The 20,512-nt window shown below is 41.6% G+C and overlaps 1 protein-coding gene across 2 annotated transcripts in view; it reads right to left on the minus strand.

Annotated features, from left to right (window-relative positions):
* Positions 1-20,512, minus strand: part of gnao1a (guanine nucleotide binding protein (G protein), alpha activating activity polypeptide O, a) — a 150,330-nt gene that overhangs the window by 6,405 nt on the left and 123,413 nt on the right. Inside the window, exons 7-8 of one of the 2 annotated variants that reach the window (XM_080762334.1) lie at positions 17,960-18,113; positions 10,987-13,192 (exon numbers count right to left, since the gene is read on the minus strand). The exons of the other annotated variant lie outside the window; for it this stretch is intronic. Coding sequence (XP_080618460.1) covers positions 13,005-13,192; positions 17,960-18,113 — 342 coding nt within the window. The 3' untranslated portion in view covers positions 10,987-13,004. Of the gene's footprint in view, positions 1-10,986; positions 13,193-17,959; positions 18,114-20,512 lie in introns of those variants that run through there. 2 annotated transcript variants of the gene reach the window in all.

Below are 20,512 nucleotides of genomic sequence, written 5' to 3' on the forward strand. Positions count from 1 at the left end.
TGTTGATCTGACCCCCACATGCCAAAGCACCAGGGCTCGCCCAACCGTCTGCCGTCAACGAGGCGGTTGCGTGAATACTGGTTTTAGTTCTACTGGTCTAGAACTAGTCTCCACTAGTCCCTCCCTATAACATTTTAGTCAAATTTTTATTTGTTGATGAAATTGTCAATATATTTAGTCTCAGTTTTAGTCATCATAACATAGTTTTTATTTAGATTGAGAAAAATGTTTTCTGTGACGAAAACCTTTCGTCACTGAAAAAAGGTTGTCAGTTTTAGTCAACAAAATCAACCGTTACCGTATAATATGGAAGGACATCCTTCTGTTTCAACCTGGATCCATATAGTGCACAGAAGGAGCACTATATGGAACCCACTGGTGCACGGCCCGAAATGTCCCACTGATTGTATTACCCTCTCTATTTCTAGCCACTAAAAAGACTCAATTACCCATAAACCTTCTCCCGGCACGGCCTCCAACACAGCATTACCCAGTAGGGAGTGCATTAGTTATCACTGGGACTGCAGTGGGACAAAGTAAACTACATTGCCCAGCGTCCTCTCTGCCTCCCCGCAGCTTCCCCATCATTCTGGGGTTTTGTCAGCTATTCTGATTCATCAGAAAGAACTGTGTGGGAAACACAAACTGGAAAATATGTTCCGATATTCTGCTATTTTCAGGGTGCAAAAACATATGAATCAGGCTTAAGAGCTTTTGTGACAATTGCAGACAGACGGAAAGAGAATGTGGGGACGTATATGTGGGAGAGAGAGAGAGAGCAGAGAGGAGGAGGAGGAAAGAGAAATAAGCGCAGACTGTGGAGGAGAGTGGCAGGGCTATGAAATTGAGAGTAAAAAGAAAAACTACATCCGTCACAAGCTTTCATGAGGAGAACGACACTGTGGTAATAGCTACAGCTCAAAGAGAATAGGACAAGAGCCCCAGAATCTCTTCATCTCAGTCTTCTGCCATCATCCGCACCACTCCTCTCCTCTCTCTGGCTCTCCTTTGATTTAATTTCCTTTTCATGTCTGCCGCTGCTTCAACCTGTGGTGCAGGTTATAGCACCGCATCTGTTCACGTTAGAACAGTTTCTTATGATGATGAGCGTGCCCCATATAGGCTGTGCACTTTTTTGATATATAAATGGCAAAATATCGCTTCAACTAATTAATACAGCACGTAATGCTGTTTTGTGCCTGCTGCTCAACACAGGAACCGCTGTGCGCTGTGAGCTTTACATCTGCTATTTTGGAATAGCCGACGCTAAAATTGACATGACAGAGATGCTTTCCCGGTTGTACTATCAATCTCACTCTTCTTGAGACTGAGCTTGTATCAGCAAATTTAGCATGACAACCTCCTACAGAAAAATATAACATTGGGTGAGAAACTAATTTGCTGTAAGATTTCTTTCTCTTCCTTTCAGTTTTGCAGACATTTTCTCCTCTTTAATTACTGTAAAAATGTAGTGCAATTGTGCATGACTCTGTTGTAGTGCAAAAACGGTCTGCAAATTAGCCAGATTTGGGATGGAGGCTTTTGGAAAAAGCTGTGAAGCAAGCACTCAACTACGGAAATGGGGAACAGACTGAATTTCATTTTCATGGATAATTTTCTCTGTGTTACTTAACATTCATCACAACTGTCAACCCAGAAGCATCCCGGGACCACTAAATCCTTTAATTCCCCTTTATTTACCACAAGCTTGCAAAAATATAAAATACTGCTAATTCTGCTAGGCTCATATAAGCTTCAGAGCCATAAATCCTCATTGTTTCAGCACGCAACCGTTTGTTATTATTGTTTCCGGTTCCAATGCATGTTCTAGAATAACTTTCACCTGTAAATGTATGCAGAGTAGACTTGCTCATAAATGGTTTGCTTCTCTTTCTAAAACAACGTCCTTAATAAATATGGACATATTTTGGCGGCTCGCACCGCACCCCCTAGAGTCCTTACACACGCCAAGTTTGAAGTCAGTTGGTCCCATATAGTATACAGTACATTGTACAAGATAAAGTGGGCATTGCGGCATAGCGGATCTGTGGCTCTAGACAACCGGGCATATCAGGTTTGTTTATGGTCATGTCTGAGACTGAGTCATAGTGTGACATCCCTATATATTGGGCATATCGGGTTTGTTTATAATACTACTACTACTACTACTACTAATAATAATAATAATAACAATAATAATAATGTAATAATAATAATAATAATAATAATAACAACTTTATTTATATAGCACCGGCATGAGCCACAAAGTGCTGCACAGCATAATTCACAAGAAAAATAGAAAGATAAGGAAAATAAGATGATCTACCATAATAAACTCTTTGAGCCTTAAATGAAATGAAAATCATTTTAAAATCAATTCTAAAAGTGACCGGAAGCCAGTGAAACGACATCAAGACAGGGGTGATATGATCACGCTTTTAGGCCTATGGCTGCATTTTGCACTAATTGCAAGCGGTGAGTGAGTTAACCTGAATAGTGATCAATGCGTGAATGACCTATTCTAGATCGGCACTAGACAAAATTGTCTAAAATTGATTTTTGTTGAAAAAAATCAGATTGTGCATTCAAATTAAGGTTTTTCGAAGGGGATTTAACATTTATGGAGAGGTTGGCAAGATTGCCTTTCAGAATTTGGGTGGATTCTGGAACAGAATAATTTCTGTTTTATCTGAGTTTAGTTTTGAGTCATCCAGGAGTTTATGTCCGCCAGGCAGGCTTTCACACTGTATACTATAGGCTCCCAGATGTGGGTGACTTGATGGGGCCATACAACTGCGTGTCATCTGCATAGCAGTGGTTATGTTTGAGTCATTTGAGTTGCGACATGCCTATATGGGAGTATTATGGGTATGTCTGAGTGGCGTGGCCGTCACAGTAGCCATAGCCAATGTTAATATAGGATGTCAGTAAGGCAAGCAAGTATGCTGTTCTGTATATTAAAAATACAAAATGCTAAGCAAAAAACGCTACACTGTATTCAGTCATCATATAAAGCCCATTGTAGGAGAGATCAGCTTTCATTTCTTTATTCAAGGTTTATTCAATTTATTTTTCCCGAACTTTATTTTTCCCGAACGAGTCACGTGACATCACAAAAGAGGCGAAGCTTCTTTCTATAAGAGGAAACCATTCATCTATTCTAAGGCAGCGAGAGATAAATTACATGAAATATAATTAAATGACCTACAGTATAGGCTTTTAGGAGAAGATGATAAAAGTCTGCTTATTATGTAAGTGACCTCAGAAGTGGTGGTGGCAGGCAGGCCGGCCTATTGTCTGCTGAAAGAAGAAAGAATGAAAGACCTTTCTTTGGATGGCTTGGCATTACATTATTTTTTTGCAGGGACAGAGAGGATATTGTGACATTTTGCACTCCCGTCCCGTGAGAGTGTTTGTGTGTGCCTGGCATACGAGTGCCTGGTGGTGTGGGTGTGTGTGGATGTCTGGAGTGTGTGTGTGTGTGTGTGTGTGTGTGTGTGTGTGCGTGTGTTCAAAGGGTAGGCAGGTGAATTCTGAGTAATAAATCCTTAGACACCAACTCCTCCACCACAGCACCAGTGTGTTGGGCTCTCTCTCTCACTGTGCGTACACACGCACACACACACACACACACACACACACACACACACACACACACACACACACACACACACACACACACACACACACACACACACACACACACACACACACACACACACACACACACACACACACACACACACACACACACACACACACACACACACACACACACACACAGTGATGCGCAGGCCGGCTTTTTTTCATAACCCACCCGTCCCGCCCCGCCACGGGAGCCAGCCCGCACCAACCTGCCCGGCCCGCAAAAACAAAAAGTAGCCTAACGACCGGCTTTTCAACACCCAGCAAGTCCAGTCCATTCAATTGCTTTGGAGAGAGAGAGGGGAGGGAGGGGGCAGGGACTTGCAGAGAGAATTTGAAGGGCAGGGGCTGGAATTCGAAAAGGCACCTTTATTTTTATTTTCCATTTCTTTAGAAATTTAGAAGAATATCTAATTTTAAACACTATAGGAAATGACCCAACCAGTCTGCCCTGCAGCCCAAATTACTGGTTATCAAAGTAAAATGAGCAGTTGCTTGCTTTGCTGTTATTAGTATTAAGGATCTTAGATGAACAACAGAACAAGCTGGTGGTTTCAGCAGGAGGAGTAGACATGCAGAAGACACAGGAGAGCAGGTTTTTTTCTCCTTTTCCCCTTTTCTTTCGCCCACCGCGCGATAATTGCGCTGAAAACCTTGACTGCGGGACATGCGGGCAACGGGCTGGCCCGCGCATCACACACGCACACACAAAGTAATCAAAAGTAAAAGTACTCATTATGCAGAAGGTCCCATTTAACACGTTTTCAAACATAAAATGTACATTTTTTTGTTGTGAGCTTGTAGATCTGCTATTTTCTAATTGCCAAAGAAAGAATATACAGTATGTAGGTCTGAATTAGTTTTGACCTAATAATCAAAATCTACAAAGTACAGAACTTGAGTAAATGTAGTTACTTTCCACAGTCTGCACACGCGCGCAATGCAATCCTAATGCATGCTGATTATCTGCCCGAGGCTAATAATCTCTAATTATGAAAACAACGGTTGGCACAGGAGTGGAGGGAAAACTCAATAAAAGAAAACATCCACCTATTAGCAAATAGATACTGTACCATAGCTTTGAGAGCAGGCACACACCCCTTCCCGTTTAAACCCCTCCAAAAACCTTGAATGTGGAAGGCAGTGCAGGTTAAAGCACATACACCAACACGGAAGAAGTACTCACATTTCTTACTCAAGTAAAGGTGTCAATACTGCCATGTAGACGTACTCTGTACTGTCCAATATTTGTCTCTGAGATGCACAGTATTGGAGTAGAAGTAAAAGTATAGAAAATTGGAAATTCTTTAGTAAAGTAAAAATACCTCAAAATTGTACTTGAGCACTTCTTTACTTTTACACCACTGCAAATACGTACACAATGCTATTTACGTACTTCTGCTATCTAAGCATGAAATCAAATGATCAGATCAGCGGTCACACACACACCTGTGAGCAGTGAGAGTGCTGACATTGAGCTTGGCCCGGTTCAAATCTGCCTTTTCAGTTATTCCAGTTATTCCATTCAATGCATGGTGGTGCAATGCGCTGAAGCATGTGCCACCAAACCAAACACCTTGAAATGTGTTTCTGTCAAACGGCAGTCCAAGTATAATCTGTTTAAAAGGTCACGCGTAAAACAAAGGAACAATATCGTATATCTAACCTTTTTAAACCATTTTGTACTCACTACACTGTTCCAAAGCTCATGCTCTGGCATGTTAAGGTAGCTTGGTGAACAACGGACAATATTTCACTCCACAATCAGGGACAATGACATTCATTGTGGTTGGTTGGGCATATCGGCCCTGGTTGGGCATATCGGCCCTGGAAAATCAACAATTCCTGGATCATCATCCATATCATATTTCCCAGTGGTGGAAAGTATAGTCCATTTACTTAAGTTTACGTTACACTAATATGACATAAGGCGTAATTCTGTGTTGTTTGCTATTAGAAATAATAATGTGTGTGTGACATAAAGCCTAATGAGAAATAACATGTTCTTTATTATGCTTATATTTCATGTTATTTCCATTTATTATTATCTAATTTAACATATCTGTACTGTAAATTGAACACGACTGCAACTTCTATAGATGGATATGTCTTTATTATTCCGTGGGAGAAATTCAGTAATGTTACATGATGTCACTACGCAAATAATATGTATTAAATGTTATTTCTGCTTACTTGCAGGGACATTACATCTAATTTACAACACTGCAAATTAAACACAAAACCTTTCCCCATCTTAATCCATTTAGGCCTGACGTTGAAAAAAAAAGAAAAAACCTTCGCGCTGAAAGAATATATATTCAAAGATTTGTGCCGCATTTTCACGATCTTTCAAAAATAGCAGACCTACAAGCTCGTAGCACGCCACTCAGTAGCTATAGATGTGCTATTTTTCAATAGCTAAAGTATAACATAATACTAAACACCAAAAGGGGTTCCCGTCCAGAATTGATTAAACTTCAGATGGAGTTTTCAGCCTGGCTGTGTGTGTATCTTACTATGTGACATTCCTCCTTGATCACTTTATACGCCGACAGATAGAAGTAGCCTAATAACACACAAACTACCATGGGTTGACAGTTCTGGGCACTAGGGAAATCTATGCTCCAAAAACAGAGTGGGCATCAGGGCTCAGAAGAGTGGGCTATATTTCCCCACTCGCCTACCCGTTTACATAAAGCTGCGTCGACACTCACTCCAACCTGAACTCTGATGACGCCAATGCAGTCTCACTCCCAAGATGGCCAACGGGTGACTGCTTGGGATTTGACTCAAGCACACAGTATCTACTATACAAGTGAAAAGGTGTACCCATGCTCATTCTTCGTGCTCTATCTCCGACCGAACCACACTTTCACCACACATCTCTATATGCAAAATAAATTCGGCACGCTCCCCGAACTGACATAGGCTATTTTTCCGCCGTTCAAGTGTCTTATTTACGTCTTAAATATTACTTTTATGAAACATTCCTACACGGAACACGGAATCACTGCTGCCCCAACACGGTCAGAAACAAGCCCAACCAGCCCACAAACAAGCCCTTTAAACCACGCTACTTACATACACTACAACTCGCTTACAATTCGCTAACCTGGCAACACCCTGCCTCATACGTCACCAGCTCTGTTCCTCCTGGCCTCCGTAGTCCGTCGCGCTCACAATCTGTCGCAGCCATCTTGCTTTTCATTTACAGTGGACATTTTATGCAAATCAATTAATTATAGGTCCAGCAAGCACATCATGATGGTCTGTTTGTGCTCAATAGGTCACAATAACATTCCGAATTTAGGTGTTGTGTTTTGTATGACCTTTTCCCCAGTAGTACTTTCATATCTATCTCAGCTTTTGCCTGATAGCACACATGCTAACGTTAGCAGCATTACACCGATCACTTTGCCTATTTTCGCCACACAGCCAATTTACTTCCGCGAGCGGCCGGGCCATTCCGCCCATGCGAATGCATGGAGAAAAAAAAGAGACGCAAATCCAGCTGGATCGGAGCAGTGCCACACACACACACACACACACAGAGAGGAGTTGACAAGTGAGAGAACGACACGGCTGTTGCGTTTCACCATGGCCAGTGCTGTTGTAGACAGCGACGACGATGATACACGGAAATAAGTGTGGAAAAGAAAACAAGGCAACACGTCAAATATGGGCCAGCATCTTAGCAGACATCACAAAGACATCGACCTGTCCAACGACGATGGTACAAAGACAACAACACAGCCAACTATATTCTTATAGAGAAAAGCTCTCAGCTAATTCGCCCTGTGCAAAACAATTAACGCACGGAGTTGCGGTCTGCATAGCTGCAGACATGCGACCACTATCAGTGGTGGAAAACGCTGGCTTTCAATATTTAATGAGAGTTGCAGAACAGCAGAACCACGTTACAAAATGCCATGCAGGTCACACATGTTTTCACTCCTAAAATGTATACAACTAATAATACATGTGAAACGTTGCCCGTTAAAATCGTTCTGTGTAAAAGATCGTCAAATATATGGCCGTTAGTACTGTTAATTCAACATCCGGTGAGGGGAGGATACGGATTGTGTATGGAAATCAGCGCATACAGTGGGTGGGCTTTAGACCGGATGTAAGCCACATCCACTAAATGTACACTAAATAGAAATAGTATACAATACTGCATAAAATGGTGTAGCCTACTGCAGCTATTTCTAACCAGGTAGTGTATAAGTGAAATTGAACACTTAAATTAGTATTTAATACTTGAACTAACAACAGATGGGTCTATATACTATTTGTCTTTTTTTTTTCTTCTTTCTTTTACTTACTTAGAGCTTAACAACAATGTTACAAGTCATCTCATCTTAAAGAAACATTTAAAAAATGTTAGGGCATAAAACCCAAAGTTGTTAAACCTTTTATTATTCTCATTCTGATTTGTTATTTATACAAAATAAATGTGACTTATTGGGAAACAAGTGTTTTTCTTTACAAACCAAGATATTGCCCTAAATTATAATGAATATAGCCCTCAATGCTGAAAAACAAGGTTTTAAAAAAATAGATTGAAAAAATTTAATCGAACATCGAAGCAAATCGTGAGCTTCAAATCGAAAATTGCATTGAATCGTGGACTAGGCCAATCGTGATAGCGAATCGAACATCGAATCGAATCGTGAGCTGCAAATCGAAACTTGAATGGAATCGTGGACTAGGCGAATCGTGACAGCCCTAATGTATACATACGCCTGCACGCACACACACGCACATGCACGCCTGTAAGGCCCCCCCCCCCCACACACACACACACCAACATGCGATTCATTAAATAACTATTTCCTTCTTCCCATAGTGCGTGGCGAAGTAACTCTGGGATTGAGTGGCCGCGTAGCGGCCACGAAATTCTAGTATGCAACAAGCAGGAGCAGCAGCGCCTTGGATACCTAGTTGAGGGGGGTCCCTCAGGGGTCTGTATGGATACCTAGTTGAGTGGGGGGTCCCTCAGGGGTCTATATGGATACCTAGTTGAGGGGGGTCCCTCAGGGGTCTGTATGGATACCTAGTTGAGGGGGGTCCCTCAGGGGTCTGTATGGATACCTAGTTGAGGGGGGTCCCTCAGGGGTCTGTATGGATACCTAGTTGAGTGGGGGGTCCCTCAGGGGTCTGTATGGATACCTAGTTGAGGGGGGTCCCTCAGGGGTCTGTATGGATACCTAGTTGAGGGGGGTCCCTCAGGGGTCTGTATGGATACCTAGTTGAGTGGGGGGTCCCTCAGGGGTCTGTATGGATACCTAGTTGAGGGGGTTCCCTCAGGGGTCTGTATGGATACCTAGTTGAGTGGGGGGTCCCTCAGGGGTCTGTATGCTAGTTGAGGGGGGTCCCTCAGGGGTCTGTATGGATACCTAGTTGAGTGGGGGGTCCCTCAGGGGTCTGTATGGATACCTAGTTGAGTGGGGGGTCCCTCAGGGGTCTGTATGCTAGTTGAGGGGGGTCCCTCAGGGGTCTGTATGGATACCTAGTTGAGGGGGGTCCCTCAGGGGTCTGTATGGATACCTAGTTGAGGGGGGTCCCTCAGGGGTCTGTATGGATACCTAGTTGAGGGGGGTCCCTCAGGGGTCTGTATGGATACCTAGTTGAGTGGGGGGTCCCTCAGGGGTCTGTATGGATACCTAGTTGAGGGGGGTCCCTCAGGGGTCTGTATGGATACCTAGTTGAGGGGGGTCCCTCAGGGGTCTGTATGGATACCTAGTTGAGGGGGGTCCCTCAGGGGTCTGTATGGATACCTAGTTGAGGGGGGTCCCTCAGGGGTCTGTATGGATACCTAGTTGAGGGGGGTCCCTCAGGGGTCTGTATGGATACCTAGTTGAGGGGGTTCCCTCAGGGGTCTGTTTGTTTATGTATCGTATAAATTTCTCCCATGAGTGTATTTACCTTTATGTCTGAACCAGTGAGTCAAACTGCAGAAATTAATAACAATTATAAAACATGGAGTCTAATAACGGTGTGACCTGAAGATATACCGGTACATTATATTTCCAGTCACTCCAATCGCTTCACTTTGGTCACACAGGTCAGCATTAGTAAAAAAATACTAGGACGCGATGGGTGGAGTTGGGGGGAGTCTCTGCATTGACTTTGTATGTAATTACGGCGTTCTAACTCCAGGTCTGAACGCAGCTTAAGGGCCGATTCATACTCCTATTTTACCGCTGTTTCGACCGCGCTGTAGTGCCGAAATGATTTCGGCTCTTCAGAAATTTTCAGTAGCACCGAAGAGTCGACTTTAGGACGGTCCCCCCCGCCCCCCCGAACCTCAAATGACGTCACGTTGTAGGCTCTACAGAGCCGAACCGACTTTTATTCGACTCTAAAATAGGAGTATGAATCGGCCCTAAGACTTCATGTGGCCAGTAGTGGAAAAAGTACTACATTTACTTTACGTAAGTAAACTATCAATACTGCAATGTAGAAACGTCTAATGTAGATACTGTAAAGTAAAAGACTGGTATTCAAAATGAACTCAAAGGTACCAAAAGTAGAATGTACTCATTATGCCGAATGTCCCACATTTCACAAGTTTTCAAATGTATACAAAATAAATCCTTTGAAAATAGCCGATCTACAAGCTACAAGTCGCACACATTGTGAGCTAGTACAGTAGGGGTTGAAGTGGATAATGTATGTTTTGTAATAACAAGACGGCTGTGGAACTTGAAGGACACGAGACGTATAAAGACTTCGGCGAAAACAGAAGCGCAACACGAGGATAAAGGAAACATTCAGTACAAATGTCCAGTTTACTAATTCACAACAACTACTACTACTTTGGTGTTGAAACTAACTCTAACTATAAACTTTCACGACAGCAGACAGCAGCAGACAAATATAATTAATGAAAAGGCTACTACAGTGACGTCGGTTCATGGAAGTTGTTGTAGGGGATTATCTGATGAAGTAGCCTACCATTAAGTGGGCAAAACCTTATATAAAATAAATTATACTAAATTGTTTATAGGGTCAATGTAAGGAAAATAATATAGCCTTTCCATGAGTATATTTTTTTAGATATATAGTTTTTTCTCCAAGAATACAAACAGCCAATAGCATATTACAAGTTATGAATCTAAAACTAAAACAAATGTTATTGTTTTTTCAAGTTACTTAGCTTATAGGCTGCAGATAGATCTAATCTTCAGTACATCATTTAATATTGACATATATTCTGTTCAATTGATTTATTTGTTTTTTTATTGACATTTGACCATCAATTGTCATCAATTGTTAGAGATAATTTTGTGCACCTGGCAGTTATGATTGTCTTCCGACGGCTTTACTCGGATCTCGTTACAATTTCACGGGTCCCTCTCGGTCATTAAAAAAAAATATCTCGGAGCCAATCTGGTCTTGGAACAAATTTAACGGACCCATTAAGTGCTTAACTGCACTTCACCACCTCACCACTCACAAGCATTTATAGTTTATAGTTTCCCCAGTGTTCCCCACACGAAAGACGATGAGAACAATGAGCTGCTTGAGCATGTGTGGTATTGTTGACACCTTTCTGAACGGGCTGTGTGTGTTGCCTCGGAGAGAGGACCCTCTCCCAATAATTGTATTCGGGCCGTGGATGTCTGTCGAGTGTCGACTTCACAGGTAGCCCTGCACCCCGCTCGGGGGAGGGGCCCTACCCCCTTGGATGTGATCATCTTCACATGCTAATAAAGAGTCGTCTCAGGTTTTGTAAGAGTTTCCAATTCCTTCGAAATGACAAAATCGGAAACAACAATTGGCTATAGCCTCAACCCAAAATGAATAAGATTACTTTACAAGTACAAAGTAGACTTTATAAAATTTTACAGCAGTAATTTGCATCTTGTGTAAGTTATTGCCATTGAGATATGGTAGATTTGGAAAGACAAAAGTGGTGACAAAAGTGCATCCTAGCAAAACATTTACTGTATGGAGACCACTGTTACCTCCTAAAGGGCTACTTCACCCATTTTCATATAATTGGTCCTCACTATGAAATGCTCATTATATGGTACCATTTCTGTCTACTCACTCTGTGTCTCAGAGGAGGGACCGTTCTGAAACCGGCCTACCAGGTTCATCGATGGGGAATCCAAACGAATTGAAACTGCAGGCTATCTAAAACATGGGAAGTTAGCATTAATAATAATCACGTTAATAAAAAATTAAAAAATGCAATTTTGGTTTAAAAAAGGGTCTAATGATGCCATTGGAAGGGTTTCTGAAGTGTCCACAGCCCTCCTCTGAGACATTAGTTGGGGAGGTTAAAAATGGGTAAAGTCGTCCTTTAAGACAGCTGTCACATAAGTTATGTTAATTCTAGTTCTACATAGTGCTCCAAAATTCCGATTTGTCCAGTATTTAAAATAAATAAATAAGGTAAAATCGGGATACAAGCCGGTCGCTGAACATCATCATCTGCATATACTTCAAGTTCAGGTGTAGGCCTACTCTAGTCCACATCCCACCTGCAATGACAGATGGCAAAAAAAATAAATTTTTCTCTGATATAAATATGGATTACACATGGATATGCCCCTGTGATGGCACTGTGTAGAAACAGAATTTGGCATCTAATTTCCAATTTGGCAATTTCTTTTTAGATTATTATTTAAACCCTCTCACTGGGTTTTTAAGGCTAAATAAACTGCAAGGCACTAGCAGGACGATTGAATAAAAATATTCCGGCGTGACAAAGCCGAAATTGTTACAAAGAAATAGTTTTTCACTGTGATACCAGTATATATACAGTAGGAACTTACACGTTAGTTCCATTGATCCGAAGTCAGAACACAATAGATTGATTGATAACTAAAGTAAAATAAATGCTCTGAAGATGCACGCGGCCCACCCATCTGACCACTTAACCTAGCCTGTCGGCTGCTGTCCCGACCAGCATTAATTCATAAATTCACCTGTTAACCGCTAGCATTTTTCAGTGAAACCCGGGGAAAGTGTTTAAGTGATCAGGTGGGTGGGCTGCGGATACTTTCAAGATTTAAAGTGCGGGCCCTGATCCAGAAACTGCATTAGATGGATGGATGGATGGATGACAACAGGTGAGAGACGGGGAATCAACCAAGTGCCAGTGAACGAGTGAAAGAGTCAATTAACAAAAAAAACAATCAACAAATGGAGTCACTCATTGGCCAACAGAGGTATTGTCCATCATATTTCAGGTGTGCATTCTGATAATAATAACCTATCGTCATCACTACCAGACCACACAGACTACCAACGCGATGACGTCGTTGGTGGCGCCCGCCTACTCCGCGATCCGCACCCCCTCATTGGCCAATATTGTGACCACGTCATCATCATCATCATCATCATCAGTACAAGCCACATCCTCGGAGGTTCGTGGCTATGATAACGTCGGTGACGGCGTCAAAGACAAACTGGATGTTGTTGGTGTCTGTGGCACAGGTGACGTGGGAGTAGACCTCTTTTTGGGAGGACTTGTTTTTCCTCTCGTAGTGAGATTTGATGTAGGCTATACCTTCATGATAACTGTCTGGACCTGTGGGGGGAGACAGAGAGACGAGAGCATTAGAGCAGTACATTTCAACCAGTAGTCCTTGAGGGGGTTCCAGGTGGTCCCCAGCTAAATGATGGAGAGTTGGTAACCGTATAGATCTTTAATTCTTGAGAGTGTCAAATGAAATCATTTGGTTTCATTTTACACTCTCAAGAGTTAAATTATTGTGAACCATCTAACCATTACTACATTTACAAGAAGTCGACACAATATTACAGAATGTAGAAGAATTATAATAATATTTTGACCGTTTGCCTGTTATCTCTCCTATGGTATCAACATGAATACAGCATGGAATTGTGGACAAAATCTTATCCAATGACAACAAAATATTCCGTTTTGGGTCTGAGAGGCGACAGTAAAATCTCACCAATGGTGGTCTGTGGCTCAAAAGCCAAATAAATGAATGGACCGTGATAAGAAAAGGGTTGAAAACCACTGCGTTAGAGTAATGAAGGCTTTTGTGATTGTCTACATCGACACTGGTTCTCAGCCTTTTAAAATTTCAAGGAACCCCAAGTCAGTGTTAATTTCAGTGAAAAATGTTGGTCGACTATACCTATTTTTCCACTGACAAAAACGAAATAAAACCTACACTATGATGAGTAAAACTAAGACTAAATATATTGATAATTTTGTCAACAAATAAGACTAAAATGTTAGGGACTACTGGAGAAGAGATCTGGGCGGGAACCCCTTTTGGTGTTAGCATCATGTTATGCTTTAGCTATTGAAAAATAGCAGATCTACGTTCATAGAGCACCGAAGTCCTGACGTAACTCGCTCATCCCTTCGATTCCCCTGGTTCACGGAAGTAATTTCTCTATGGAGAATAACATGGGGTGATCTTAATATCGTCTACAATAAGCATTGCGGTCCAAAGATAAACAAGCTGTCTCTGCGTTATTGTCTGGGAGGTGTCTCTGTATCGTTTGCAACAGTCAGTCACTCATATATGATACAGTCTGCTTCTAGCGAAAATGTAACTAATTCAGTAGCAGTAACATTAGCATTTTCTCTCAGTCAGTTGATTATTCATATGAGTGAAGCGGCCGGGGTGACATGTTTATTTTTCAAACACAGTTCTTATATGAGGCGATCTATCGGTGCTCTACGAGCTTGTACTGTAGGTCTGCTATTTTTGAAAAATCGAAGAACGACTGACACAGAAACATAACTTTTTCAGAAAACTGTCAGGATGTTGAAGACATTTTTAGAAGCTGATCTCAGGTCAAAAAGGGTTAAGCAATTCATAACCTACCGGCATATCATTCATGCACTGAAAGGCATGCATTAAAGTAATGAGCTGACCTCAATTTGTGGAAAGCAAGAAGAAAATAAGTGACTATGAATAATTAAGGAGGAAGGCATGCTCAACCGGCTAGAGTTTCAATAGGAACAGTATACTGAACTACTGCAGACTGAATCTGCAGTAGAGTTTTAAAAGGAACACTGAGCTGACATCTGCAGTATTGTTTTAAAAGGAACACTGAGCTGACATCTGCAGTAGAGTTTTAAAAGGAACACTGAACTGACATCTGCAGTTTTATGGCAAGGGTTTCCCAAATCTTTCAGGCCACAATCCCCTCCCCAAAATAATCATATTTGAACCGGGGACCGCCTAACTAACCTAACAAGCACTTGGAATTGTAGGTAGGGGTTCACGATTATGAAATTATGACCGTTATCCGATTATTTGCAGGATCATATCTGCCGATACGCACTGCGTAATATTTGAAAAGTTGGCCAATTCGGTAGTAAAAAGGTCATAAAAGTAATTCAATTGTAACTTTAGAAATGTGCAGACACCCTGCACACTAAATACTCCATGCTGGTTTGTTTACCGAGTCACCGTGTGACTGACTGGCAGTAGAGTTGAGGTCTAGACAAATAAAGTTGACCTGAGCTATGATTTTGTTGTCGTGTTGATGCAAACTTTTGTTTGCATTTTCTAAACCTATCTGCTAATCTAAATGAGACATGATGATCGGTGACGAATAAGATCACCGATTCACATCATATCCTTTCAGAAAAATGTATTTACTGAGGCACTATACTGTCTCTCTGCTTTGAATGTATGTTTACCTTGCTTACTGTAAAGTCACTCTGGATAAGAGTGTCTGCCTAAATGTAATCATATTCATATAATTATACGGTATATACAGCAACGTATATATTTTTTCCAGGCCAAGGACACCTTAGCTGAGAGAGAGATAAAGCAGGGACCTCCACTTATTGTATCAAATTGTGTTGCAAATGAAACCTTTTCATACATTTAATAGAAAGCTGAGTTGTTTGACAGCACTGTCATTAGTGTTGTGTTGGATTCATGTTAATGTGTATTTTAAAGCAACTGAAACTGGGGAAACTGAAAATCTGTATTTTAGCCACTTTAACCCTCAATACTTAGAAAACTTGTACTTGGTCTTCTCTTTTTTCCCCTCTACACCAATCATCTCTGGCTGCTAGCGTTGCTCGGGATGCTAGGGTTCAAGTGGTCAATGTAAAGAAAATGCCCTATCACAATATTTGGTGTTTCTCCCTGTAGTACCTCTGAGGATCTCCTAGGGGTCCCTGTTGAATGAAGACCCCTGCACTACCTGTATATATATATAAAATAGTATGTGTGTGTCAGGATTAAATACTGTCTGAGTCTTGCGTCTGGGCCTGCCTGTGGGTGTGACTACTTCAAGTTGTTGCCATATAGTGCTTCTGCCTAGCCTGACACTCTCATTCTCATTTCGTTTCACTTCATTATTCAGACTGAAACTGTCTAACGCTGTTGAGTGACGGGGCTGCTCAAACCGATTTTTCTCAAAAAAGCTACAGGCTACGAGAGCTTTTATTGAGAAAAATCGGTTTGAGGGAAAGGGAAGTTGCAGCTTGTTGTTCCTGCCTGTCGACTACAAAACAATACTACAACATGACGTAACGATCATCCGCTCCCGAGTCCGACAGGATCATACAGACTTTTTGAAACAGAGACCAGGCTTTCCTCCGAGGTAGTGGAAAGCCTGATGACGCGAGGTTAGAACGACACTGACGCAGCCGTAGGCAGAGAGACTCCAGACCTGAATCGCCAGAACATATTTTCTTAATGGGCGTGGCTAGTGATTCAGGGCTGGAGCCAGGCTAGCCTCTGCCCTGACTAAAGGTCATTACACACTGGCGAATTGGCGACGCGATATATTCGTGCGAATAATTCGCATTTAAAAAAAAACAATTGAAGTCCATGCAAGCTTCCACATCAGTGGTGAATGTGCGAATGTGCGAAAATGCGACCGTTTTCGCTCTTTATTTGTTCGCTCTGGTGTCGTATTTTGCAGAGATTCGCAGGCGAAGTGCAACATGCAATATTTCGCATTTTCAGATCGCTTATTCGCATCGCGTCGCTAATTCGCCAGTGTGTAATGACCTTAATTGACAATTTCTTGTTATTCCAGTGCTAGTCAGAGTGGACTGGCACACCTGCACCCTGCTTGTCTCTTTGTTCTCTGCCAGATTCTATTCCTGTGTCCCTGTGCTCCTCTGCCCCCCAGTCCCACCAGTTTGCCTGGCATTTAACCTTTTGTTTTTGACTACCTGCCTGGATTCTGACCTTCCCTTTGCCAGCTGGATATTGGATTTGTTTGCCAGGGTTTTTGTGGATTCTGTTCATGGACTTTGGACTTCATTTTCTGTGAACTGCTAAAATACAATTAAAACTCTGTTTAACCTTCAATTAATTAATTCATGTTTCCGTTTGCTTCTGGGTCTTAAAGTCATATCCTAACACACGCATGCACGCACGCACGCACGCACGCACGCACACACGCACGCACGCACGCACGCACGCATTTTATTCTATTCCTAGGGTTCCCAAACGAAAACTGGGTGGTCCAGAGATTCGTCACATCTAGTCTTGTATTGCCCGAGCGAGGCCTGGCAGTGGAACACCCTGCCACTCCACATCCACTCTGCTCAGTCATTGGAAGTTTTTAAATCCTTACTAGAGACTCATTTGTTCTCGATAGCTTTTAACGCCGTTTGCCCGTGTAATACACTGCAGGCTCTCGTGTATACCTTTGATATGTTGCAAATATTGATATGGCGTTTTATTTTCTACATAATGTATAAAGAATCATTCATTTTCCTCTCCTTTCTAATTGTCCACTTTGATCGCAGCCCACACTTTGAAAACATGTCTTCTGCTCTATTCTATTGGGAAAGCTCAGAGAACAAGAATTGCAGTGCCTGCAATGTTGCTACCGGCAAATTTGTATGTGCATGTGACAATAAAATGTCTGGAGCATCAACATTGTATTCTACTTGTACTGTGCAGCAAGTGGGGGTCTTCTACTACAGTGGTTTTCAAACTTTTCAGGCCGCGACCCCCCAAAATAATCATATTTGAACTGGGGACCCTGACAAGCACTTGGAGTACGAGCTGAGGCATTACATTTATTTTAGGTTGACTTGGTTCCACAGATAAATATGGTGAAAATAGCCAGTCTACAAGCTCACAAAGCCTCGTTGCGAGCTATTTTCACAATTTGTGGCCCTTTCTTATATAATTTGACAATTTGGCCAATGTTTGACCAGTTTTCATAGTATAATTTGTTGATTACTTTTGATGCAGTAATGGTCTTATTTCATTTAATATAATTTCATTTCTGTCTCTTCTTTTTTTAGGCATTAAATTGTCACATAAAAAAGGTAAAGGAGAAAATCTTGTTGAGAATCCCTGTTCTACTAGCTAGTTGTATATACCAGGGTATTCTGGGAAGCAGATGGACAGCGGTGACTTGGTGATCTTGCTTTCAAACAGATCCTTCTTGTTGAGGAACAGGATGATGGAAGTCTCCTTAAACCACTTGTTGTTACAGATGGAGTCAAACAGCTTCAGAGACTCGTGCATGCGGTTCTGTAGGAAGGAACACAGATGTCAACAAGCATCACACACACACTCACGTACTCACAAACACACACACGCATGCACTCACTCGTTCGCCCGCACCTGCACACCCACACACACACACACACACACACACACACACACACACACACACACACACACACACACCGAAGTCCTGACATCGCATCCACTATCCATGTGTCTCAGCATATTTTTTTGTATTGGAAATCCCCATAGGCAAATCAGAATCTTAGATTAATGCCATTTTTAATTAATGCCTAAAGCTGAAAATAGCTGACCTTGCTGATGAGCCATTTTCGGTGCAGGACACTGGCTCACAACTAAGTATAAATCATCTCCCCAAACTCTAAACCTAACCTTTAAATGTCTAATGCTAACCTGAAGGTTACTCCTTTCCTCACCTGTAACACTGACTCCACAAATCTTCTCCATAAACCATTGCTCTTGTGAGAACCACTGAAATGCTTCTCACAATGTCTATTTTCTCAAATTCTATTATAAATGTGGAGACAGTTGTTCCTCACAAGCAGTGTTAATTCCATTGACTAAAACTACGGCGAAATAAGTTTGTCGACTATACCCTTTTTCATGGACAGAAACATGGATTTCCCCACCCCCCCCAAGCAGGAAAAAAACATTAGAATAGTAATTGTGCGTGTGTGTGTGTGTGTGTGTGTGTGTGTGTGTGTGTGAGAGAGAGAAGCAAGCAGTAAGAAATATTAGCATGCTGTTGGTCAGCCAGGAAATGCACTCTGAGTTGGTCAGCTATCAACAACACCTCAACTAGCTTATGGACAAATGCTATCCATATATAATACATGCCGTCACATTACTGGAGGAGGGAAATAATTAAATTAGCGGCATTGCTAAATAAACTAAAGACTAAAAAGCTACATTTCTCTAGGTCGTTTCAAAGTTGTCATTTTCAGTTAACATGCTGGTGTTGTCCTTCACTAAGCAGTTGTCACTTTATTAAACCGTAACACTCATTCACTGCCAAAGACATATTATCTGTGGACATCTGTTGTGTGTTTTTAGTTCTTACGCTAGATGGCGCTCTTCGCTAACCTATGTCCTAGAGTCTCCGTTTGAAACAGGAGATCATGTGATCGCAAAATATCAGTAATCGCTGACTTCCGTGTTTGTGGATTTGTAAAAAGAAATGTTCTTGCCTCCCTTCTTTTCCTTGCCATTTTTGGCAACAACGACAGACCATAACTACAGAACCGGTTCTCACGGAAGCATAATAGAATTAACACTGGATTATTTCTTTATTTATCAGTAAATTAGTTAACCGTTATGATCCCTAGCGAGCCCAAGTCAGTGAAAACTGCAGATCTACAAGCTCACAAGACGTCACAATGCGATACATTCTGAGCTATTTTCGACAAATACATTTGGTATAGAGGGTGACAAATGGAGAGGGACTAGCACAGATCCCTGGAGGGCTCCGGTCCATTAAGCATATAGGGTTTAATTAAGCGTCAGTCACTTAAGGGCTTCCAAGCATCGTTACAATTCCACCTGGAACCCGCTGTTGGCAGAAAGATGCCACCTCGCCTGAGGCACTTGTTGGTTCATCATTAAATAATGAAACAAGATTAAACAGCAAAACAAGTGCTTCTGGTAAGCATAAACGTATATGCTTTGTCGTCACACAAGGCGACTCATTGCCTCCATCGGTTGGTTCCCAGTGGGAACTGGTTCAGTTCTTTTTGGTATTACATTTATATTAAATTGTTTATAGGATAGGATATATGATAACCCTTCCACAGTAGTAGCTTCTTTCATATTTTCTCATATTTGCATATTATCCTATATAATGCCTCATTTGCATATTTAAAAATGTTAAATTTGTAATACAATAAATCATTGTCTTTGTGTAAGTAATTAACTGGGGAAGTTTCATGGTGATAACAATCTAATATAGGTATAGTTTTGCCCACTCAGTCAATAATTAACGTTAACATTTTGGAGCTCTGGCTCATGGACTAGAACAGGGGTCTGCGACCTTTTTTAAATTAAGTGCCATGTTTTTATTTTCCAGCTCGTCAGTGTGTGCCATATCAACATTAATTAATTTTAATGACACCACATGAAAAATTCCAACATATTTTACTTGTCCACAAATATAACGTTTTTCCTTTCACGTTGTTATAATGATCATTAGACTCTAACAGAGTTCAGATTGAATGAATGTAGAATGCAGGATGTAATTTACACACAAATGTGAGGGACTTCATTTATTTGACTGCATTTATTTTAATAGTTTATTTTAAAGCTGAAAATACTCTCTCACACACTTGCCAGTGTGCCCGTGATCACCCTCCTTTGTGCCAATGTTGGCACTGGTGCCTAAGGTTGCCTACCCCTGGGCTAGAAGAACC

Source organism: Protomyctophum bolini (assembly GCF_963924005.1).
Source record: "Protomyctophum bolini genome assembly, chromosome: 4".
NCBI classification, from domain to species: Eukaryota; Metazoa; Chordata; class Actinopteri; order Myctophiformes; family Myctophidae; genus Protomyctophum; species Protomyctophum bolini.